Source organism: Pyrgilauda ruficollis, unplaced genomic scaffold (assembly GCF_017590135.1).
Source record: "Pyrgilauda ruficollis isolate IOZ18807 unplaced genomic scaffold, ASM1759013v1 scaffold1, whole genome shotgun sequence".
NCBI classification, from domain to species: Eukaryota; Metazoa; Chordata; class Aves; order Passeriformes; family Passeridae; genus Pyrgilauda; species Pyrgilauda ruficollis.
Genome location: NW_024508100.1, coordinates 15,488,826 through 15,513,530, shown reverse-complemented (window position 1 = coordinate 15,513,530; position 24,705 = coordinate 15,488,826). Strand labels below are relative to the sequence as shown.

The window sequence follows — 24,705 nt, the reverse complement described above, 5'->3', positions numbered from 1 at the left end:
TGGTGCAAAAATTGGTAAGTGACTGCTGATCCATTTAATCTGAAGGTCTATTATGACCTGTATTATTAGCCTTGTAGAAAAAGTGTCTAAGAATATATGGAACCCAGCTACCTAATTTATTTTCTTGTGTGTAATATTAAATAAAATCTTATTAAAGGAAGTTCTGTTGAACATTTGTGTTATGCAATTGTGTATTCTTTTGAAACGTGCAAGAAAAATGTGTTTACATTACATAAGCATTTTTAGAAGCATTTTTAAACAGGTACTTACAGATTATACAAAGCAGTAACTGCTATACGCAGTCTCATAACAAAGTACTAGCTTGCATCTCCCCGTATTACTTAAATAATTAAACATAAAAGTGTTCAATCGTTAATAATCTTTGATTTTAATAATTTCTTTCTAAAATGTGCCCATTCATCATAACTGCTATACACAAACTAATGTTACTTGAAGAAAGTAAACTTTAAAGAGGAGAATGAAAAGGCCAGTAATGGCACAACCCACAATACGGAGAAGTGAATTCAAAAGATAAATGTGATGAGTCCTTTTGATTTTCCAACCACTACCTTAGGCTGTTTAAGGTTATTTTTATGCAATTCTTCAAAGCAAGAAACTACCCAAAGCTACATTATGACTACAGTTACTAGAGAGCCATCTAGCCATGCCTTCACACCAGTTCAACAGCCAGGGATCTGAATGCTTTCTCCGTCCTTGGGCTGTCCTTGCTGTGTTGTTTGATTGTCACATTTGTCTGAATGTCTGAGCTCAGTCTGTGATTATTAATACAGCATCAACTACAAAGCAATTGGTTGATGTTCTGCATGTTTTGTTGCTTTTATTGCACAAAACCCTGTTTCATTTCCTCTTCCTTTCAAGAAGCACTCACAATGATAATTGTTACAGCTCTTGCACATCATAGCTTGGACTCCTTTTAACTCCTCTTGACCTCCTAGGTATCATATCACTGTTTATCAGACCATTTTGTACTAATGCTAAATGTTCTGAGTCTTGATATCATTTAGTATTGCACTTTTCTTGGTTTTAATGCACTTGGTTTCAAGAAAGCTTTCATTATCATCATTTTTGACATAATTGAAGCAGTTGATAAGCTGCAACACTGATGACCAGACTAAGCAACCATGCCTTGCAATCTGAAAAGAAGCTTTTATATCTGAGTTGTAATGTCCTCTTGTTACTGCATTATCCCATTGTCCACCTTTTTCCCTCCCATCAAGCATTCCCACTAACATGGCTTTCTCTTCTACTATTAGTTTTTAATTTTGATCTTAAAAATTCCCTGGAACTAGCATATGCAGCATATCATATGCAGCATGTGCTGCAATGTATCATGTCATTACAAAAAAAGCATTAGTTCCTTTGGGCATTCAACTGAACCACACTGGAAAAAAATTTGTCATCTGGGCTTGTGAACTGTGCTGCTGCATAGAATGTAACTGAAGCTTTGTTATGAGTACATGTGTTTTTTTGTGAATGTATTTATTTTCTAAGTCAAGCCCCAATACTTAGCAGTTCCCCTGATCCATTGTGTGATCTTTGGCCTTTTTGTTATTACAATCTTCCCAGCTAAATGTTAGTCTTGCCCAAAATAATGATTTCAACAGTATATCATTGCTATCCTATGGTATAAGTGTTAGTAGTTGTGTTTACATTGAAATAATCATTACAGAGAACAAGAGAAAAAGAGAGAAAGAGAGAAAGAGACACAGCAAGACAGGTTTGTTCAATGGATAAAACAGAACCAGAGTCCATGAATCACGGGAAAGTATGCCATGTTTTTGACTGCAGTCTCAGGCTGAATGTATTTCTGTTGCTTCCAGCCTCAGATGAGAGGTGAGAATATTAAAGCTGTGGTCTTCACAAAGTGCCTATTAATGATTATTCCTTTATATTTATCCTATATCTTTATGGTTTCTGAAGGATTGTCCCTGATGGGGATCAGCAATATTCAGATGGTATGTTTTGAATACATTTTCCCTGACCTGTTATCCTCAACAAGCCAGATGACAAACAAACAAAGTGAGTGGCTTAATTCATGCTTCTGCAGAGGGGAAACAACAGTGTGTCGTGTTCTTTTTAATCAAGCTTGCTACTATGGGAGGAATTTGCAACCATAGATCTAGGAAAATAAAAATCAGCGAGGGGGAATTAGACATGCAAGTAACAGCAATGTTTTCTACATTGTACAGTATAGTCAGGCAGACAGCATAATTACATGCCTGCTATGGAGGCAGAAGTGGCAGGCAGATCTTTTGTCTCTTTGGTGGCCCCCTCTTTATTGTTTCACATTTTTTCTTAAAATTGTTGTGATTTTAAGACTTTTGCCCCATTTCTTTCTTATATTATGAAAGAACTTTGTTGCTGCTTTTTAGCCTACAGGTAAACTTCTCTTCTAGTTAGAGTGTTGACAGGAGATGGCTTGTATTCCCCTGTCTGTGTAAGGGGGATATCCTCTGGGTTGCCTTCTTCATTTTTGCTGAAACTAGCTGTGCTGAAGGTCTCATAGGATGAGGTCAACTTTTTGTTAAGGAGGTTTCTGTTGCGGTCACCCATGAGGGAGGCTTCTCCATTGGCCAGCTTTTCCTGACTGCCCCGTTCATCAACAGGCATGAAAGTGGAGAGTTTTGGCTGGCTCTTCTGCTTTCTCTCCGGAGAAGTGCGGACTGGCATCCAGCAGGAGTCTGAGTGGCCATATTCATCACATTCTCGGGTGCACTTCCCTGTTAGGGCTACATCTGGTAGAGGCCGTGAATCTGAAAATAAAAGAGAGTTGTCTTTACAAATTAATATTACAGTGAGTTCCACTGAAACTGAGAATCCTTGCATTCACAAAAGGTATTTTTAAAGAACTTGGTAGGAATGTGGCAGTAAGTTCCTCAGTAATAATTTTTTCAATTGCATGTGCCCAGAGGCAACAGGCAGATCTGTTATTCTGAGTTATTCTCAACCTTAATAATTGGGAAAAAAGGCTATTAATCCTTTTCCTGTGCCTGTAAATCAATTGCAGAAGTATTTGGCATTATGTACTGAATTAATTTTGATGTCTGAAAGAGTCAAAGAAGCACTTAATTCCATACTGCCAATTTTCTAGAAATTATTAAAAATACCTTTTCTTGAATTCTTTTGTAAAGAATACTCTGAATTTATGTGGAAGGATCCTGCACCCTGCAAATACTTACAAACATACTTAATGCCTTACAAATGAGCAGATCCGTTATTGACAAAGGGACTGAATTTTCATATAATGTGACCTTCTGTTTGTATTTCTGAGGATTGGACATTTGAGCTGTTAGTCCACAATTTGTTACGTGAGTTGTACAATCAGTAATTGCAGAAGCAAAAATACAAAACCTCTGCTATGGGTTATAAACTTCATCAACAATACAAATAAAGCTGTTCTGTGTGTATATGTGCATGGTAGGGCATGGGATTAATCTGAGTGCTGCCTAAAGAGAAACATTTTATATGTGACTATATGTGTTAGAAGGTGTCCTGTTCCTGTTCACTATGTCTAAGTTTTCTGTACTTGTAAGAGCTTTCACTGAAAACCAGCAAAGTTCCAAGGCCTGCAGGATTGACTCCTACCTGTTTGAAAAGCAGGTATATTTAATATTTGTATTTTGATATTTGCATACAACTGAATTTAAAAACTACCTCAATTATTTTAAGGAATGGGTAAGATTCTTAAACCTTGATTTTATTCAGTTATAGTGTACTTTATGGTCTAAAAGAATAACTGAAGCTGCCTACAAAGGAAGAACATTATATTCAAACAAAGTTGACAAAGAACATAAATCAGAAAATAATTTTTTTGAGTGTGTTTGATATGACTTTCATTTAATACAACTTATTTGATGAAAAATTTAGGTTTGTTTTATAAAAAAAATAAATTATTTTAGAAGGGAACAAGGAACTTCAACATGGGAACATAACCAGGTACTTCATATGGGTTGTGGCATCTTTCTATCTTCCCACTACAATACCAAAGTTCTTGTGAACAGTAATTTTTGCCTGTAATAACATGTATTATACAAGCTTATAAAAACTCCTTCCAAGGCCTGCTCAACCTAGCCTTCATTCTGTTACTTTTGTTTTGCCTATTTTTCTTTGATTTTGACTGATAGAGTACCTTCTTAAATGATGACAATTTCAGCTGTGATTTTTTTTATAAATTGATACAAAAGACCACTGTTGAAGATTGACAATTTCAGCTGTGATCAAAACAAAACAAAAAAAACCCCACAAACAAACAAACAAAAAAAAAACAAAAAAAAAACCAAAAAAAACCCACAACCAAATATCCTTCACTCTTCAAGAATAAACCACTTTAATTTAAAATATTTAAAGCAGGTGCTTGCAGAGAAAGCATATTTCATTTCAACATGGATTTAATCCTGATAGAATTGCAAAAGCTCTTGAAAGTCAGATTTATCTTCATCCTGTCCCGATTTTTTTTCCAGGCATTTAAACATTAATTTAATAAATAATTTATTGCAGTATTGTAAAGAGTGTGTATTTGCTACTGACAGGTATCAACACTTAATTGAATTTACTGTATGTATTCTGAATACTGTATAAAATTTCATATTTCAATGAAATTTCCCTGACTTTAATGAGGAAACACCCGTGGTGTCTAGATAACTGAGTAACTCTGTAACTAAGATGTGTAAGGCTGGGAGGAGGAAACTGAAAGGTTTTTTCTTTTTAAACTTTTTTCCCCAATTTCTTTTTAAGGCTTTTCTCCTTAGACCCAATTCCCACTTTTTTTTTTTTTTTTTTCTCCCAATGAAGAATGCAGTTCTATGAAAATTTATCAGCCTATCAGTTTTCAGGTGACTGTGTTCTGCAAACATACACAGAATATGGGGAGGATTACAGGAAAATCCTCTGTCAGATAAATCAGCATTATTCTGACTCTCCCTAATGATAAGAAGCATAAGTAACTGCTCAGCTACCCTGATATTCTTTGATTTTTAAGCAGAATTTTTCATATTTTTACAACAGGGCAAACTCCCTTACACCTCTATAAATTATTTCAGCCAACACTATATTATAAAAAAAAAAAAAAAAATAAAATCCTGGCCATTAAACTTTATGCTTTCTTCAAGTATTTTAATTATTACTCTGACATAATATCAGATCAAGGCAGTTTGTTTGACCTTTATTTAAAACATAGGGATATATGTTTCTTGAAAAGATTTTCTTTTGTTGTCTTTTGAGTTTGGGGTTTTTTTCCAGATTGAAATAATTAGCATCTCATTATATCTGATGGAGTCTTTCTAGCTGAAAAAAAGTTTTGAATTGGCAATACATGGGTTCATAAAAATCCTCCCCTTGCTGGTGGTCTTTGAATCATGCACTTGAAAATGCACCATTTTGCATTGCAGTGCTTTTCCTGTTCACTTCTAGACAAATACTGGAACCCCTTATAGGGAAGCATGAGGACTTAATGTGCAATCCAGCCTTATAATGCTGTTTTAAGAAGCAAAAACCTCCATGTCAGTGTGTTGCTGAGTTGCCCTGTTAAGTTATATGACAAATTTCATCTTCACACCCATAGAAGAGCTCAGAGAGACACTGGAAGAACAATACTAGCCCAAACAATACCCCAACAGACAGACCTACCCAGGCCCATCATAGGGCAATCAGACCCTCAAAGGTCCATCTGTCCAGGCCCAGAGTAGCACAGGGGGGTATAGTGGCAGATAGAAATTCGAAACAAGGATTCATAAGGAAAAATCATCTTTCTGTGTAATGCTGGGGATTGCTGTTTAGGCATGTAGAGCAAATTATAAGATTTGGAGAAAAGGAATTTGGGATAGCAAAGGACTTAGTTGATGTTTAGGGGAGAAACCATCAGGAAGACAAGTGAGGAGTTTAGGTGATAGAGGGGAAATGGAGATAAAAAGGGATAAAAGGGCCAGTCACATGTAAATAGTTTGCTGGGTAATAAATTTATCTGGCTATATTCTGTGTCTGATGAACACCATTTGTCCTGTCGTCTTGTTAGATTCCTTTCTAACTCTTTGCTGGGAATGGTTTCTCTATTATGAGTGCATGAATAGATGGGGTGTGTCCATTATCACTGGTGGTCTTTCATCCTGTCCAGCCAGAGAAGAGGACAGAATGAGGCCCCTGGTGCTGTTCGTGTTCATGGGAAGGCTTTGAGTGTCTGTGATCTGTGTGGACAACTCAGTATATATCTGGTGTTGTGTGTATGTGCTTTCTCTATGTGTACGTGCCTACTGGGAATATATCTTCATCTTTGCTTGGACTTGGGGGTATGGAACAGCAGCAGCAGCCTCATCTCCCTCAGGCTGTCAAACTCAGTGCCATATATTTTTCTCTAAAACAGCTTCAATTAAGATTTGACACGTACAGCCTTCTATTCCATTGCTTTCTTGCATCTTTTCTTAGAGCTTGAATCAGTACAACATTTTAGTACAGATTTAATCTAACATGGTTTGAAACCTGTTGCATTTTAATCTCTCATATCTTTAAAAGATTGACATACCTAAACTAGTGGGTTAGGGAAGATGGGGAGTTTTCTATACACTGAAATTGATAACAGTGATTTAACCTTTAATTTGGATAAACTGCCATGCCACTTTAGCTACACAGTAACTGCATTTTTGCTGATTCATTGAAACAGATCAACCTTCTTTTGCAGAGTAGAGACTCTATAGTCAACATTTTAAATTGCCTAGCCCATGGAGTTTTGAACAACCTCTAAATTTGAAAATAAAAATAAATTTACTTATGTCCTCTAGTATAATTTGCATTGAAACATATCTATCTCTAAGTGAAATGCTCTTCTTAAGTGCTTCTCTGTTTAAAATTTAAATACTCCAGTAGTGACCCCACTGAGAACTGACAAGTCTAATGGAATATGACACAGCAAACAAATTGTCAGCAGAACTGGCAAATCATCAAGGAGCAGAACAACAGATTTCTACTGCAGTTACATATCTGGAAACCAAGTTAAACTTGTGCATAAAATGCCCTTTATTAACCAAAAAAATTATCACAATGTTAATTAGTAGAGAAAGATACGTGATATTTCTTGTTATACTGAAATCTGTAGATTTGGGATTAGGTTCTAAGAGTTTGTATAGACTAGTCAAATTCAGCCTTTTGTCTGCACAAAAATACAATCAGAAGATGTCATCAGAAGGTATCCTCTTAGTTATTTTCAAACATATCTTCTTATGGTATCTCTAGATAAGAACTTGACACAACCATTGTAAACCCACTCACTAAAATGCAGATATTTAGAAAAAAAATTTAGGCATACATGTAAATGGAGAATTCAAAATGTAATACTTTTAAAACAGATTTCACATGCCAGACTTGAGCTTGGGAAAAAATTGGAAACCATTAATTTAAAGGGCCTTAAATCTATTTTGTCATTGTATCTGATAGAAGCTTCCACCACAAATTTTTAAAATTTATCTGATAAAAGTTAGGTATTTTTTTAAACTTTAGTAACTATTCATCCAATACATCCTTTATCATTTGCAGCTAATTTCTGAGACAGAAATATGCTTTATGTTTTCCATAAAACTTTGTACAAAAGAATATAAGTGATTGGAAATATTTATATGTATGCTAATGTTTCTACTGATTGTAGCTGACTGTTTCCCTAGGGCTAGTAGGGTTGTTATTTGTCAAAAAGGGAAGGCACCTACCACTGCAGGCTGGACAGGGGAAAGATGATGTTCTATCTCCAGTTTAATGCCAAAGAAACTAACTCAAATATTCCAAACAAGCAGTTTTCCACTATTTTCTCTCCTCCTATTCTTGATCAAAAGAGGTTAATATATTTCATCAAGGATATAAACAGTATTATGAACTCAGTAGTCAGCAAGTACACCTGGGGATTGGAATTAGATGATTTTTAAGGTCCCTTCCAACCCTATCCATTCTATGGCTCTTCATGTTACAAGTTATGTGCTTTTATTTTAAACACACATTGCAGAAATCTAGTCAAGAATGCTCACTCTAGCTCCACTCTACACATTTTTAAGAACCATTCTTGTACAACATATTTTATCAACCCACATCTAGTCATAACATGATTCTAGCACAGACACTGGAGAAAAATGCAAAGAGCTTTTCACTTTTTCATTTTTGTAAACCATATTCAAAGCTGATGGTAGCAACAGACTTAAGACGTACTTAAGCTGGGAAAAGTTTTGTTCCACTTGTCCCTGGAGATGGAAAATCTTCCAAATCAATAGTGACACTATATCTAGACACAATAATTTGAACATCTGCAGAAAGCATTCCTAGCTGTAGATCTTTTTCTTGGAGGAGTGCAACACCACAGTAGCCATGTAGACATACAGCAGTGCAACGCTACTTCTGTAAACCATGCAGTTTGGTCCACAGGATCTGAGGAGTCATTGGCAGAGGAGTTCTAAATAGTATCTATGACAAATCAATGACTACATGCAGATTTTGCTTTCCACATTGACAGGTCCATAATATCCCTGCATGGTTCCATTTATTGAGGACCTATACAAACTGCATGTGGAGTAGTTCCAGCTACTGTGAGAAAAGAAAAAAGAATAGGAACAGTTATATAGAAAAGAAAGAGATTGTGGTTTGGATGAGCCCCATTTTTCCTGCATTCTGTACACAAATATGTTACATTCAGAAGACCATCCAAAATGCAAGTGAAACACCATTATATGATTAAAGTGGAGTACGTTTATATGGCTTTTATATTAAAAGCCACGACTCTTTTATGAGCTGTGTGATCAGGGACTGAATAGATCTCTTAAAGCCTAACAAGTATTGACGACATGATCAGGGAACAATAATGCAGAAAACAGCTGAGAGAGTAGATATTGTAGAAAATCACTGTTTAAGGGGGAAAAAGAAAGCTAGTCTACAAGGATATACAGCTACAACAGTACTGGTGTTGAAATTCTTGCCTCTTAATTGCTGTAATTCAGGAACTGCGCCCCAGTTTGTGCTGTGGCATATTCTGACATGCCAAGACACTATAAAAATACTTAAACATGTTAGAAAGCATCAGCAATTTCTTTCTCTGTACCTTAGGCTAAATACAGTTAAACAGCAGTTGAACATATCTCAAGAAGCGTTTAGTGCCCCAAGGCTTGGACTGCTGTCATTCTGAATGTGGCATTATCATGTACTGCAGAGATAGTGCATGCCATCTCTAAAACAGTCTTACTGAATAAAGTCAAACACAAATCCACTGCTTGAGATATTCCAACTGCACTGAAGTAATGAATATATTAATTGCTTTTGGACTAGAATAATTTCATGTATATTATGCCTAATTCTAAAATTCCTTTCAGTGCTTAAGGAAATACTTGAGAGTACAGAAAGGCTTTATATATATTGATGGAATGATTAATATTGTGAGACAAGGTAGAACAATGTTATAAAATAATGAATTCTAAAAATCTCATTTATTTTTCAATGCAAAAGAAAGAAATATAGAAATACAGAATGAAGAATACAGAATGAAAGCGACAATTTTCAATACTTTACTTGAAAATGGTTGAAAATAATAGTTCCTCTTAAGCAATCCCTAAAGCCAGAAAGACTCACTGCTGTGATGAGTCCAAAGTCCTAGTACCTAGCAGTTTCAAGACAGACCAGAATGACATATTAGAGGAAACATGGTCCATTAGAATTAAAACTAATAAAAAATGAAACAGACCAAGAAAGCAGTGTCATAGGAAAATAGAAACAGTTATATGTTTTATATTTGAAAAAAGTTCATGCTAGATGAAAGAAAATGAATTAGTGAGAAGAGAAAGCAGATGTGGTAGAAAAGAGCGCTGTTAATGTACCTCAAAGGCAAGAAAAAAACCCCAAAAGTGTAAACAATCTACTTTGAATGCCCATAGTGAAAAAGACCAGAATTAATGTCTTGATTGCAATAATGACACATCATGTTAGAAATTAGAAAAATCTTTGAGGATGAATGAAGTAGTAATGGAAGCTTACAGAATCTGGGATGAGTTTTACAAATGTCTAGAAAAATTTTTTGCCAGGATGACATAAATGTAGCTAATCATACCTTGGGAGAGAAAGGATGCACTAAATGACCTCTAAAGTTTCCCTTCATCTCTACAGTTCTGTCGATGTGATTGCCAACTCTCTCGTACTTTGGCCTCAATCCAATTCCTAACTGCTTCTGGGTTGAGACTCTTGACTTGTTCAGTAATAAATCAACCTCAGACAGTGGGCCTCAGTTCAACCAAAAATCAATTTTAGAATCCTCCTTAAAATTTTATGTTAATAAAACTACAAGCAAAACCCAGAAACAGTTGGACCACTTATTTCAGATGTTAATCAAAGGAATACTGAAACATAAAGTACGTAATGATAAAAGCACCCCGCCCACTCTCAAGTTCCAACATAATAATTTAGCATTTATAAAATCTTGTTTCCTGAGGAAAAAAAAATCCATCCTATTTTACAATTAGTTTTTTTTCACAAAGTTAAAGAACGAATATTGCTTCTGCCTGTAGCAGTACAAAACATATGCTAACACTCTGAAATCCATTAAACCTGAAACTGGTGTAAAAAACAAATTTGCACAAATTTTTGCATCTTATATGATATTTTTGTTTTGCTTTCCTTGAATATTACCTGTCTGTGTTTTAGGGAGGAGCAGTCAAATAAGATAATGAACATATGAAGTTTTGATTTTTTTTATGCTTATTAAACATACTACACCAGTCTGTATAGCTACTTAAAATGACTCAGACATGTAACAAAAGAAATATCACCCAAGTAATAAAGACGTATTATCTAAGAAATAATATTTCTGGCTGAGTTTCCACATAGTCGTAGTTATTTCTATCATAGTTACCTCCATCATGTTAAAGTATAATATTCTTTAATTGTTTCCTGAATTATGGATCAACTTGATAAAAAAAAAAAAATTCTTGCCTAAATTCTTGCCTAGTGATTATACCAGTTCAATAATATTGCATCCATGATCTTCAAGGAATCACCAGTATTTCACAACTAACTTCAAGACTGTTTATGTTAAAAACAGTTATATGAGTTTGGTTTTTTTTACACTGAGAAAACACACACTTGTACTCTTATGGGCCAAAATCATATTGATCTGATGGTTGTCAGTGGAGGACAATAACTTAAATTGTTACAACATTACAGTTAAGTGGAATCAAATTCAACTGGCTTAATTCTAGACAAATACTACTTTGATTACATTATAAAATAGGAAAGGCCAGTAGAAACACAGTTTTCTCTTTTTTAAATTGTATTTATCCTGTAGTTCAGACTGTATTATTTCATTTTCTTTCACAGAACCACTTGCATATATATAACGAGAACTATCGGCTTATGGGATACCAGTGGTGAGTACCATACTAAATGCACCGTGCTGAACCTAAATTCCCCAGATTTTAATTTTCTAGATTTAAATGTATTTGCTGCAAGACTTCTTGTAATCCTGTTAAATCCTTTGATAGCCTGATTTACTTCTATCACCGAAATGGCAACATATCCTTCAGAAAAGCAGGACTTACTGTGGCTTCCTGAAGTAGCACGGACATTAAGATGTAGGAAACATTTAAGCCATCTAATTGTTCTGCCAATCTAATGCTAAGGTATTAATCTGTCACTGTGTCAAATTACATGCCTTTATTTTTTTCAGTAAAATGTGTCAGTGCTTAACAAACTCTGAGCTGGAACAATTTATGGAGCAATTAGAATGTCAGCTCTCCTACAGATGACTTAAGAAAATCTAAATCGAAGCTCAAAAGTCACCATAACTTCCTTGATATCCCTGCCAGAGTGATGGAACTGCAAGAGCTCTAAGGGAATCAGGTAACTAGCAGCCATTATTAGCTCACCTCAGCTGTTCCTCTCTTTTATTTTATTTCCTGTTGATAAGGATTTAATAATGTATTTTCACATCAGGAATAGACACCAGGTAGGAAAACAAGTGCACTTCCCACAGAAGACAAAAACACCATGACTTCCCCTAATTTTCCTTATATTTATGCCTACCTCGTTCAACAGATAACTTATTTTTGGAGATATTCAAAATAATATTTTCTAAGGGATGTTAATGAATGCAGCATTGCTTTCACTTAGAAACTAAAAGACATGGGCCCAAAAGATGTCTGGTGTCATTTGGTCTCATGGATATCTCACAAATATCTTCAAAGACATACAGAACTGATAATGAAAGTTGAATACATAGAAAAAGTCATTGACATGGAGTTTCAATCTCTTTTTTAAGACTGATATTTGTTGAAGCAATTAAAAGTGCATTATATATGGCTAAGGTTTAGCTTCAAATGGAGACTGATTAAAAAGATAAACCCCCACTAAGCACATGGCCAGTTAATTGTCACAAATAATGGCAGGAATAAAATCAATAAACAAACAGAAAAACTGAACCATTTGTGCTTGTTGACAAGAACTCAAACTAAAGTTTGAGGCTTCTGTTTGAAGGCTTCTATATTAAAGAATTGGTTTTAAGGGAAAATACTGATTTCTTTCTTTCATACTTTTCAGTGAGCTACTCATTAGAGAATTATTCTGACACATGAAATAGAAACTTGAACTGATTATGTTGGAAGTACCATTGCATTTGTGAAAATGAAATGCTTCATACTGTTCCACTTTGTGCAGCCAAACATTGCTGGATATTTTATACCTGCATACACAGAATAAAATACTGAATAGTAACCTATATTAAATAGTAGTACTGCTTTCATAAAGAAGGGAATTACTCGGGTTTCCAGAGGTTTTCTCTGTGACTCATGCAAAGTATATTTTGTTACAAGTCATAGACTCTCAAAGGTTAAACTTGTAAGTTTAAAATGAGCTGAAGCTCTGTTAATTTATATTATGTTATTTTTGAGTGGGGGAAAGAACAAAGTTATCTATGCTCTACATGCAAATGATTACCTAAATAATGTTGAGATCAGCATGAAGCATAAACAAATAACTTGTGACTACTTGTCTTTTTAGTAGCTGTCAAGAGAAAGCTGTATTTTAAGAAGAAACATAGCAGTCATGCGAAGGATCCGTTTAACCTTTTGTGTCACATGAAGGGAACCTTATCCCAAACAATGGGGAAAAAAATACACTTATTTGTTCATGTCATACATGTTTCTCTCACGAATGCACATATAAATTTGTAATTTTGCTTAATGGTATTAGAAGATATGGATTAGAACCAAATTTAATTCAATGCAGTGAATTGAAAAGTACAAAGAATGCATTTTCATGTCTTTTACAGAAATTCTACGTAACAAAAGACTGAAATGAATGTTAAAAACAAAAAACATTATTGTATTAATTCACATTTTTCTTATCTGTGTAAGTATACTTCAGAAGAAATGGGTTAAATTTTATAAAATATATTGCTCATTCTCATTAATTATGAAGAATAACAGAAATATAAAAGCATAAAACTCAGCCACAAATGATAATACTTCCACTTGCCACTGGGAAATAAAATTATTTACTGATTAAGTAGTTACAGAGTTTTGTCTTTTACTCCATGTCAGTGGCATAAGCCTCCTCTTTCATAGAATTATAGAATAGTAGGATAATAGAATATTCTGAGTTGGAAGGGATCACTGAAGTCCAACTCCTGACCCTGCACAGGACATCCTCAAGAGCCACACTACACCCTGAGAACATTGTATAAATATTTCTTGAACTCTGGCAGATTTAGGATCATGACTACTTCCCTGGTGAGCCTATTCTGGTGCTCAAACACCCTTTGGGTGAAGAACTTTTTCTAATACCTAGCCTGAATGTCCCATGAAACAGCTTCAGGTCACTCCCTCTGGTCCTGTCACTGATCATCACAGAAAAGGGATCAGTGCCTGCACCTTCACTTCCCCTCATGAGGAAGTTGTAGACTGCTTTGAGGTCTCCCCTCAGTCTTCTCCAGGCTGAACAGAACAAGTGACCTCAGTGGCTTCGTTGCATGGTGTCTTCACCATCTAGACCTCTAGACTCTTCACCATCTTCATAGCCCTCTTTTGGATGGTGTCTAGTAGCTCTATATATTTCTTATACTGTGGTGCCCAAAACTGCACACAATATTCAAGGTGAGGCTGCCCCAGTGCAGAGCAGAGTAGGACAATTCCCTCCCTTGCCAGGCTGGTGATGCTGTGCCTGATGCACCCAGGACATGCTTGGCTCTCCTTGCTGCCAGGACATACATTCAACTTTTCATTGACCAGCACCTCCAGGTCCCTTTCCATGGCACTGTTTTCTGGCATCTCATTCCCCAGTCTGTCCATAAGGTTGCACCACCCCAGGTGCAGAATCTGGCACTTTCCCTTTCTGAACTTCATATTGTTGGTGATTGCTCAGCCCTCTGATTTGTTGACGTCTCCCTGCAGGGCCACCCTGCCTGTGAGGGAGCCAAAAGCTCCTCCCAGTTTTGCATCATCTGCAAACTTGCTCAGTCCCTTCCAGTCCTGTGTCCAAGTCCTATATGATGATATTGAGGAGCTTAGAGCTGAGGATGGAGCCCTGTGGAACCCCACTAGTGACAGGTCACCACTCTGATGTCACCCCATTTCACTGTAGCCCTTTGATGCTGACCCTTGAGCCAGCTGCTCACCCATCCCGTGATGTGTTTACCCAGCTGTATGTTGGAACTTTTGTCCAGGAGGAATTTTTGTCCACTGTGAGAGACAGAAAGAAAAGCTTTGCTGAAATCCAAAAAGATTACACCAACTGGCCTCCCTTGATCAACTAGGCGAGTAATATTTTTGTAAAAGGAAATTAAGTTTTACAAGCAGGACTTTGCCCTCATGAAGCTGTGCTGGCTGTGACTGATGATTGAATTGTCCTGCAGGTGTTTTTAAAATCTCACTAAATTAATTCCCCTAAATTTTTACTTCTGTTGTGAGTACTGATGCTTTCTTATTGAGATTTTGCAGGGAAGAGGGAGTTTGGGGAGTAAGGTTTTTTGCTGTTGATGTCATTTTTATAGTAAGTATGTGGAAAAGTCTTTGCACCTCAAAAAAAATGAAGAGAAAAATACAGAAAGATAATGAATCTTTCAGTGCTCTCAGTGTGATTTATGTCCTGCTCAAAGGGATTTTTTCCATTAATTTTTTTATTGATTTTTCAGCTGTGTCTGCAGATTACAATGAATTAATTGCAAACATCAGCTCAGAATTTTTCCATATTTATGACAGATTCATCTGGGTTACAGTCCATTAGTAATTAAGTATTAAGCACAGCACTAATTCCTCTTGAGCACACATAGCCGAAAGACTGTAATCCTACACATGAATCATAGGGATGTTATATGAAAAGAGTTTAGAGTATCAGTGCTTATCTCAGTATGGAATGAAACAGTATAATCATTCTTTTTTTCTTAACAATATAAAGTATAGAAGCAGTTTAAATGAAACAAAACAGAGGAAAAACAATCAAATGTTTCTTGCAAAGTTTAAGCTTGTTGGAAACCGTAGTGTCAATCCTTCTTGTGAGAGGTAAAATCTAACACACTGCAGTGTGTATCATGGCTATTTGACCATAATTATTCAACACTTACAGGTGGTAAAGAAGTATAGCTTTTACTTTACAAATAGAACTGTGGATTGATGAATGTTAAAGGCAAGACTGGACTAGAACAGGGGTATGTAAGCACACCAGTCAGGAGCTCTCTCTCATCCCTGTGATGAAGATACTGGGGTTTAGTTGACTAGGTAACAGCATCTTCAAATTTCCTAAGTCATTTAGTTAAGTTGAGCATACTCTGCAACAGATTTTCTGAGATATTCCTCTGAATTTTGTGAAATATTTTCCAGCCCCAAAGTAAAAATGGAATAATTTTTGTCAGAAGTAATTGCAGTGGAAGTACTTTTTCAGTAAATCAATTCTATTTTTGTTTTAAGAATGTTTAATATCACAATTAATCTCCTCTTACATTGTGCAGCACAATACTAAATTAGTCAGTATATTTTTGTGTAATGTTGTTGCCAAAGCATTTACCATACCCATAAAATTGTAAATCTCAGGGAATATTCAATTTTTTTTCTGCTTGTGACATATCCAGATTTCTTAAAACTTTGGCTACTGCTTCAGATTGAACATCTACTTTTTCCAGAATAAATGAGATATTTTCCAGCTTGTTCCATTCATTTGAATATCAAGAAATTTTAAAAATTATTAATTAATGCTTTTACTCAGACTTCAGTAAAAATGACAATGTTAGGCTTGCTTCTCTGGCAGTGCATGACTAAGTTCTTGACAATAGGCAGGAAAAAAACCTTAATTATGTCTGTTATTATTGCATAAAACTTATCCAAGCAAAACACATTAACAATGAGATTAAATTATCTTCTTTTTAAGAGTACATATACAACCAAAAAAAAAAAATAGTGTTTAAATGTATTGACTGGAGGTGAGGAAAATAAAAAAATAATCCTCTTGATTATTCCCAGTTTAAATCCACAGTCTACTAATCTACCCAGTATTAATTGGAGTTGTCATAATCAATTATCAGCTGCTGGAGTATTTTGAAAAGCCAAAGAAGACACTATGCACCAGTGGTTAAAGGGTCAAATATAGGAGCTGGACAGAACATAAAGAAATGGAAGATTTAAAAAAAAAGAAATCTGTAGATTTCATTTGACTTGCAGGTAACTATTGTTAAAGCCAATAAATTAATGTGGTATTTTGGCAATTATTATTTCAGAGAAATTTTTAATAAACTGTTAATTTACTTTTATTAAATGGTCATCCTCCACTATTGCCCCACAACGTACGACAACTAGGCCATATTTAGTCTACTACAGGCATTTTCCTTTCAGGCCATTCTGAATATGGTTTCCTGACAGAAAAAAAACTCTCTGTCTTCTCTCTGAGATCACAATAGAGGTGTCAGTTAGTCTTGTGGTTCTTGTGAATGTAAAGCATTGTGTATTGAAGTATAGCTAATTTATTCATGTAATAGATTCTATATTGGCTGGTACATTTGTTTTCTACTTGTGTCTACTATGAAGCTGCAACTTCAGGCAAAGAAATGTGTACCAAAATATCACCTGAGCCACATTTATTGTCACATGAGGGATTTATTCCAGAATTATTCAAGGAGTATGACATGCTCCTACCAGAGCTGAATGAAGTCCTACGAGTAACTGCACATCACACTTTGGTATTTCATGGACCTTGTACAGGAATGAGCAACAGAGAAGGCTGATGAGCATATTTCATGGGATTTTTTTTGTAAACAAAGCATTTCTGATAGTGATCCATTAAATTAGGTCTAGACTAAGCACAGCAGATAAACCCTCAGTCCACAGTGGTCCACCAGTGATTACTGTATTAAACTTACACTTCAAGATAATTAACTTAAATGGATTGGTAAAGCATTTGCTCTCTCTCTCTCTCTCTCTCTCTCTCTCTCTCTCTCTATATATATATATATATATATATATATATATATATGTATATATATATAATTTTAAATCAGAGATGAATGCCTAACTAGCTAAATTTAAAAATTATCTGTTCACTTTCAAGTGATACAGATAGAAATGAAATGGAAAAACTAATGTGTTCTCAAAATACTTTGACAAAAAATACTTTTCAGCATTAAAATTAACATTGATTTTATTCTGCTCTTTCTGTGAAGGTATTTTGAGACTTCTATGTTTTGCAAGATTATTTATGTATACTCTAAAATTCCTTTCCAGCCAGGTATGTAAAAACTTGCTATATGTGTAATAGTGCAAAAACCAACTGAACAAATGCTCAGTGCATGTTCTACCCTGCCAGACATGTGAACTGCAATTGCATACATCTTGAGTGTTGTTATAATTATTTTTTTCTGCTGCAAAACTACTTTGTGGAGTTTTCTCTGTTTCTATTTATTGATGCTTTTAGTCACTGAAAGTAGAGGAGGTACCGAAAGAGGTCAAAATTGACAGCAAAACTGAATCAGGACTTCTCATGCCAGTGAAATAATGAAAACCAGCACTGTTCTTACAGCAACTATAATGAATATAAATAGACAAAGCTCTGAACAGCTACTGGGAGACAGAGAATAAGGCATCTATTTCAAGAAAAAATCTTTTCCTGCAATCACAGATAGCCTTGTGATCTGGATAAATTAGGATGCCCTTTAAACAATTTTCATGCTTCAAGAAATGTCTGTGAAAGACAGGTCTTCCTCATTTTCCTTTAAGGAATCAGACCTAATAGGCTGAATTTTACGTGCAGTTTCTACACTTATATTTCTCGTGTCAATCAATCCTGGACGAAATCTGTTATCTCATCTCTGACCAATTTAGGTACTTAATATGAATGCCTTTTTCCCTCTCTGCATTTGTTGACTCAAGCACACATATCCCTATATCTCTACAGATAACATAAGCAGAGTGCAAGTACCATCTGAATAATTGTCACTAGATATAAAACATTTGTCCAACTCGTTTTTATGTTTAAAATTAAGTCCATAAGTAAATGTGTAAATCTGCACCAAAGTAATATAATGGAATAGCTTTATCTATCTGATTTTCTTCTATATAAAATGCTGGACACTATATTTAAGGAAATATCAAAAAAAGCAAGTTTCTTTGCTTTTTTGACTGATAGCATCTTCTAAACCCACAAGATTGAAAGTCATTGAATAGGTCCATATAATTTAATCTCAAGAGATTAGGACATTTTTGTCTGCCACTAAGTGATCCTATGGACCTAGTGTGTTTTATACCACATCTGTTGGAAACTCAGTAGAGAAATATCTTCCCTCTCATTGAAACAATTTGAATATTGTTACATCTTTTTCTTGAATAACAAAATAGCAATTTTGTTAGGATGTTATTAATGTTAGGATATTTATTAATGTCATCATGCTGTAAGAGAACAATTCTTCTGGTCAATTTACAATAATTTTATTCATTGGGAGACCTTAATCTGAATTAAGATTTACAGACATATCTTAGATTTTAAGTTTTAAGAGGTAGAACTGATGGAAAAGGAAGAAAGAGCAAATTTGGAATAAATTTTCCTTGCTTAACAAAGTATAATTTAATTTCTCTTCTGTTAGATTCATTTATTATGCTTCAGTCCATGAAAATTTGTCTAGCTGCAGGCATCTCTTGTTCTAAAAACCCAAAATTTATACAGATTTCTACAATAATCTGTATTTTGAAAACCCTCTTAGGGAATTTAAAATTGTTTTAAAGAATTCAGCTACACAAATTTGCCAAAGGAATTATAAACATCTATGAGAATTTCTCTGTGGTTCAGTTTTACCTAATTTGCCTTTCAGGGAAAACTAATACACACCTAAGGCATAGCTTTCACAAGATGCATTACATCACTAGAACACAGGATTTACAAGTTCGGTCAATCCAGCTTCATGTAAATTTCTAAAAAAGCATAAATATTTTGTTAATTCAGAGAGTAACTTCATACTGCTCTGATATACTTTGAATCAAATATTTCTGTCACCAATGAGAAGTGCAAACTCAAAATAAACAACTAAAGCTGTTGGCATGCCAACATCTGAAATTAATGAAAAGTATGATCCAGACCTGTTCCTAGGATAGCAACTGAAAATTTCAGTGAACAGAAAGACGAGATAAGGTCTCTTGAGATTATTCGTTTTGCATCTTAACTACTATAAAGCATATGAAGATTTATGCATTTTTCAACCCTTTTCTAAGACACTGACATCAGCATCATATCCAAAGCATAGATAATTTTTCTCCAAAAAGATAACAGGTACATTAAAGATGGTACCAAAATTTTTGCTATATTTCACTGCATCTCATCTATTAAGTTTACAAGGACAGAGATAATAAAACACCATGATAGAAAATGCAATTTAAAGATGTGTTTGTAGCTTGTCATATAATTACTGAATAATGTATTTTTCAGCTCAAAAGTGTAAAGCTGCTGAGCAAAGCTGCTGAGCAGCAATGTGTGTGTTTTTCTGACTGAAGAGTTTTAGGTTAAGTGGAACTCCTTTGAGGAAAGTGAAAGATTGCTCGATTCTCAAGAGTAACTAAACTTGTTTAACTGAGAGAATTTTCTATGGCTCAGTGGGGAATCTGTGCCCCTGACTCTAAATTTATAGGTGACAGAATGAGACTTCAAGGAGACTATAGCGTATATTCACACAGGAATCTACTGAAGATTGCTTGACTACATAATGTAGGAGGAAAGGATATTAAAGAGAACTGGCAAAATACATATTTCACATTTTCGTATTCTGTCTAGCTCATAAGATCTTGTTTTCACTATTGAGAACAGTAAAAAAATTGTTAGCTTGTTACCTAGTGTTTTAGTAAAATAAGGCTATAGAGAATATTATTATTTTGAAATCTCTTGCTGTGTTATTTACCCAGAAAAACTCAACCAAGAAGGTTATCAAACAAAAATATATAAAAAAGTAATCTTATGAAATCAACAAGTATGAATTTGTAAAGAGATAGCACCAAAAAATGAAACTGAAGCTACTTATGGATCCATACCAGCTTTCCTTTACCTAGGGGTTACATGTATAAAAGTTCAGTAACCCAGAAACATAATGTGATGAAAAAAAATTCTGGTATTACTAACAAAGCTTTTGCTTTAAAACTGCAGTGATTAATTTGTCAATGCAAATAGAGGATTCAAAAGGATTAGTGTAGTAGAAACTTGATCTAACCCTTAGTCACAAAGCACTGTTGCACATAGCATATAATTTTTAGGAAAAATCAGTGTTTAAGACAGATGTGTGCTGTGATATACCATTACCATTTTACAAATAATGTGTTTCATCCTATGAAATACCAATGGCAAGTTAGATATGCCTACAAGAGGGTGGAACAAAACAGACAGGCTCTACAAAAGCACTGTATAATATGAGATTGCAGATGGAAAAAAAAAAAAAAACCCTAAATTTTACAAGATGGGAAAACTTTTAAGTAGTTAAGACCAATTTTCTCCAATTTTCTCTGCCTGTTATGAAACAAATACAAACTGTGTACTACACATACTATCTTACCTGGAATGTTTTTCCAGTCTTCTAGGATATTTTCAGGTATTATTTGGATTGGGGGATATTATTTGTTGGGATTTTTTAAAAAGACAGCAAAATGAGGCTAAGAAGAACATGGAAGAGGCATTCTGTTGATAAAGTATGCATAGGTTAAAAAAAAAAAGTGAAGAAAAAAAAAAAGAAACCGTTATATTTGAAAGGAACTCAACCCAAACAGAAGATAAGCAATTATAATGAAATTTTTGTAGTGTTTTGAATAGCCATTCCAGTCAGTAAACCTGACTCAGTCTGAATATTATAATTACCTGCCTCATGCTTAGTATTCTGGTGTTCATCAGATGAAATTAAAAGCAACTCTAGGTAGTTCTGCGGATCTGGTTTAAAAAGAGAAGTGTTATCAATAGTTATAGTTCATCTCATCTCAAAACAAATCTATCAGGTAACCAACACATCAAAGGACTTGCACTGCAGTCCTATCCTACTCTGTTTCTAATTATGAGGTTCTTCTCTGCAGGAAGCAATTCTAAAAGAATTGAAACAATTTCTTTTAAACGGTACAAACATCAGAAGAATTCTGTGTCATACATCCTAAAATGCAGAATATTTTAGCACCTCACAGCTTGCAACTGGCGCATACACAACACTTTTGTAGGTAAAGAGTCTCTGGAAAACAGCTTTTCAAAATAACTTCTGAAATTAAATTCTCCCTGTTATTAACTTCATAATCTTATGTTAATGAAAATAATCTTTTATTGACCAAATAAAATTTGTGAAAAAGTATCATTCTCTAGTATCTGCCTAGGAGACATATTTTGAATTTCCCATATTTTAAATAGTGAGAAACAAATAATGTTGAAATTAGAAGAACGACACTTTCTTTGCCATATGCAGAAAATAATTTGTGTGGAAGTGTTAAGATGGGGAGAAAATAGTGTCAAACAAGACAGACATTTTCAGACTTTTTTTTTCTAGATAAAGTTATACTACCTCACTTTGGAAACTATTCCACTTGTTCTGAAAGTACATGTCTTCTGAGCTCTGCTATGCACAACAAAGTTAAATAGAACCTTTTATTTCCATAAAGATGCGTCAGCATATTGCAGGAAACAAAAACATTTATGACAGTTTACATTATTACATGTCTGTATTATACCCCCTACCATGACCTTCAGTACAGGTCATCTGCAAGATTTTGGTGTTATTGTCCCAGATTCAAAACCAATTGAAATGTTGCATAGAAAATTTTCTGATTTACAATGGTCAGCAACAGTAACTTAGAAGAAACTTGCACCGACAAAATGTGATGTCTTATCTTATTCTAGGTACAGAATTCGTGTTCCCAAATAGAGACCTGAATTGCATTTTTAACTTTATTTCTCAGTTGAGAAGCTGATATTTCAAGTCATTATGCCTGTGTTCAAAACTGAGTGCTCATAAACAACTTCCCTTCCTCCCAGGTAGTGTCGTGCGAGCATTCTCCTCACTAATCGAATATGGGAGAGATCAGGACCATGCCCTACATCTCTTGTGGAATGATAAGCACTCAGCTAGAAGAGGAGGTAGGGACCTGTGGTCAGATATCAGAAAGCATATTTCTGTCCCTGGTTGAACGTTTGAAAGGCCAGAGAGGGAAAGTCACTTTGCTTCCTTCTCTTGCAATAGCTCCTAACAGAGGCCATGCAGCACATACCCATATGGTGATGATGGCTCCCACCAAGAATGTTCTAGACGTGAATCCCCTTAAACAAAATACAGAACCTGCAACTTCCAAAAGCCTGCTTACCTGAAAATGCCTGTGCCTTCTACTCTGATTTTAACCTATGTGCTGGGTTCCTGTTTTAAGGGAGCATTTAGAACTTAACTGTTCTTTTTGGCCTGATATCCAGATGTCACCATAGCACAGATTTCCAGATGAAATAGTTTTGTGACTGTGAATCTCAGCTTAGTTTCACAGGTAACTTTGTGATTCAAAACACAGAGTAAGAGAGATACAAGAGATTAACTTCATGAAACTTCTTCTTAGGCACATATGCGTATACCCCACTGCCAGAGCCAAAACCTGATGACCTTGAAACTCTCCCATTTACTTTAACAAACCAGTCAAAGAGGTTTTGTCTGGCACCAAAACTGTGAAAACCGTGCTAAGGTTTTTAATTTGAAAATGGCAAGGTCTAGAGCTGCTCTATGACACAAATCATAATGCTGTTAATTAAACTCTAAAGCAAATACTAAATTTTGAGCTGCAATAATTACCAACATTTTCTCTAGGGCTCAATATCAAGTACTTATTTCAATTAATTAACTGGTATGATGTGTTCAATAACATTTCAAAAGAAAAAAGAGATGGTTACAATTCAGCTGAATTTATTAATAAAATCTTTGCCCCTCAAAAGACTGAAGCTTATCTTATTATCACCTTGTTCTCCAGAGATTAATAGCATGAAGTCCATAGCTATCATCTCTCCTTGAAAAATATTTCAATATTCTGCAATAAAGTCACTTAAAATAAATATGAGATGACAACTGATTAGAGATCTGTCAGCTTGAGCAGGAAGAGTTGACACTTTGTTTCTAGCTGAATTCCAAGTCCGTTATTTCAATAATTGCACAAATGAAACTCTTGCATATTTTTCCACAATGTGAAAGCTATGAGCAAATAAGGGCTGTCATTCATTTGTTAACATGATCTAAAAGTAGTACAATGAATGCAAAACATTTGATTGGCCAACTTTTTCTTTTGTGAACCAATGCCCTGCTGCTTGCTAGACATTTTGAAAGGCTCTGAGGGATCTGCATCCATCATGATGGCTTATGAAAAGCAATTGTTCCCTTGTTCCAGTCATCATCTGCTTTCTTCAGCTCATCACTAGATTCCCAACAATAGTCAACATCTCACTCACCAGTGTGATTGAACATGAGTTGCAGGAGCATTAGAAGATGTCTAACTAAACTGATATTCATTTAATATTTCCAATCAATCTTCTAGACAAATTACATCAGGAGTTTCATGACTGTAACCCTTCAAATTTTGTCAGAGAATTCAGTGCTATCAGTCAGGATGCACATTTAAACCTCCATAATCATCACTAATTCAATTATTTGCAGGCACTGTAATGTTGTTATTTGATACAAATAAATCCAATAAAGCAAATATTTGCAAAAATACTTAGACTCAGTTTCTCTGTCCAGAAGATGCCACTATTATCTTCCAGATAGTTCCTTGAATGCATGAATTGAAGATTTTCCCTCTTCCAGAAGAAAGATAGAAAGTATTTCTTCTAGAAAATAATATGGTTTAGAATCCAAGAAATGCTGAGTTTATTAAATCCCTCTGCTGAACTGTTATAATTACCCTTTCTCTTGCTCTTTGGAGGAGCTCATTCTGTCCATGTGTACCAGAAACATACAAACCAAGAAAAACCTGTTTTATCATAGAAATATGCCTGTCACATTACCTTTCCCCTTTCCTCTTTACTTTCTTACTTAATGAAGAAGCTCTGCTCTTCTAAGAAATTATCATTGCTGAAAAAAAAATCAGTTGTAATGTATTTCCACAGGTTAATAGCAATATCTAGCCTGATAAGTAATTTTGAGGCCTTGGTGCAGTTTTCCAGACTTTAAAAAGTATTTGTAAACAGACAAAGACAACATTGCTGGCTGCTGTTTTATTTCCAGAATTCAAG

General features: G+C 34.9%; 1 protein-coding gene across 5 annotated transcripts in view; it reads right to left on the bottom strand.

Moving 5' to 3' along the window:
* Positions 1–2,394: 2,394 nt before the first annotated feature.
* The window catches only part of PCDH7 (protocadherin 7), a 254,853-nt gene continuing 232,542 nt past the window's right edge, over positions 2,395–24,705 (bottom strand). For all 5 annotated transcript variants that reach the window (XM_041483404.1, XM_041483493.1, XM_041483573.1 and 2 more), the window contains one exon: positions 2,395–2,774. In XM_041483404.1, coding sequence (XP_041339338.1) covers positions 2,395–2,774 — 380 coding nt within the window. The remainder of the gene's footprint in view (positions 2,775–24,705) is intronic.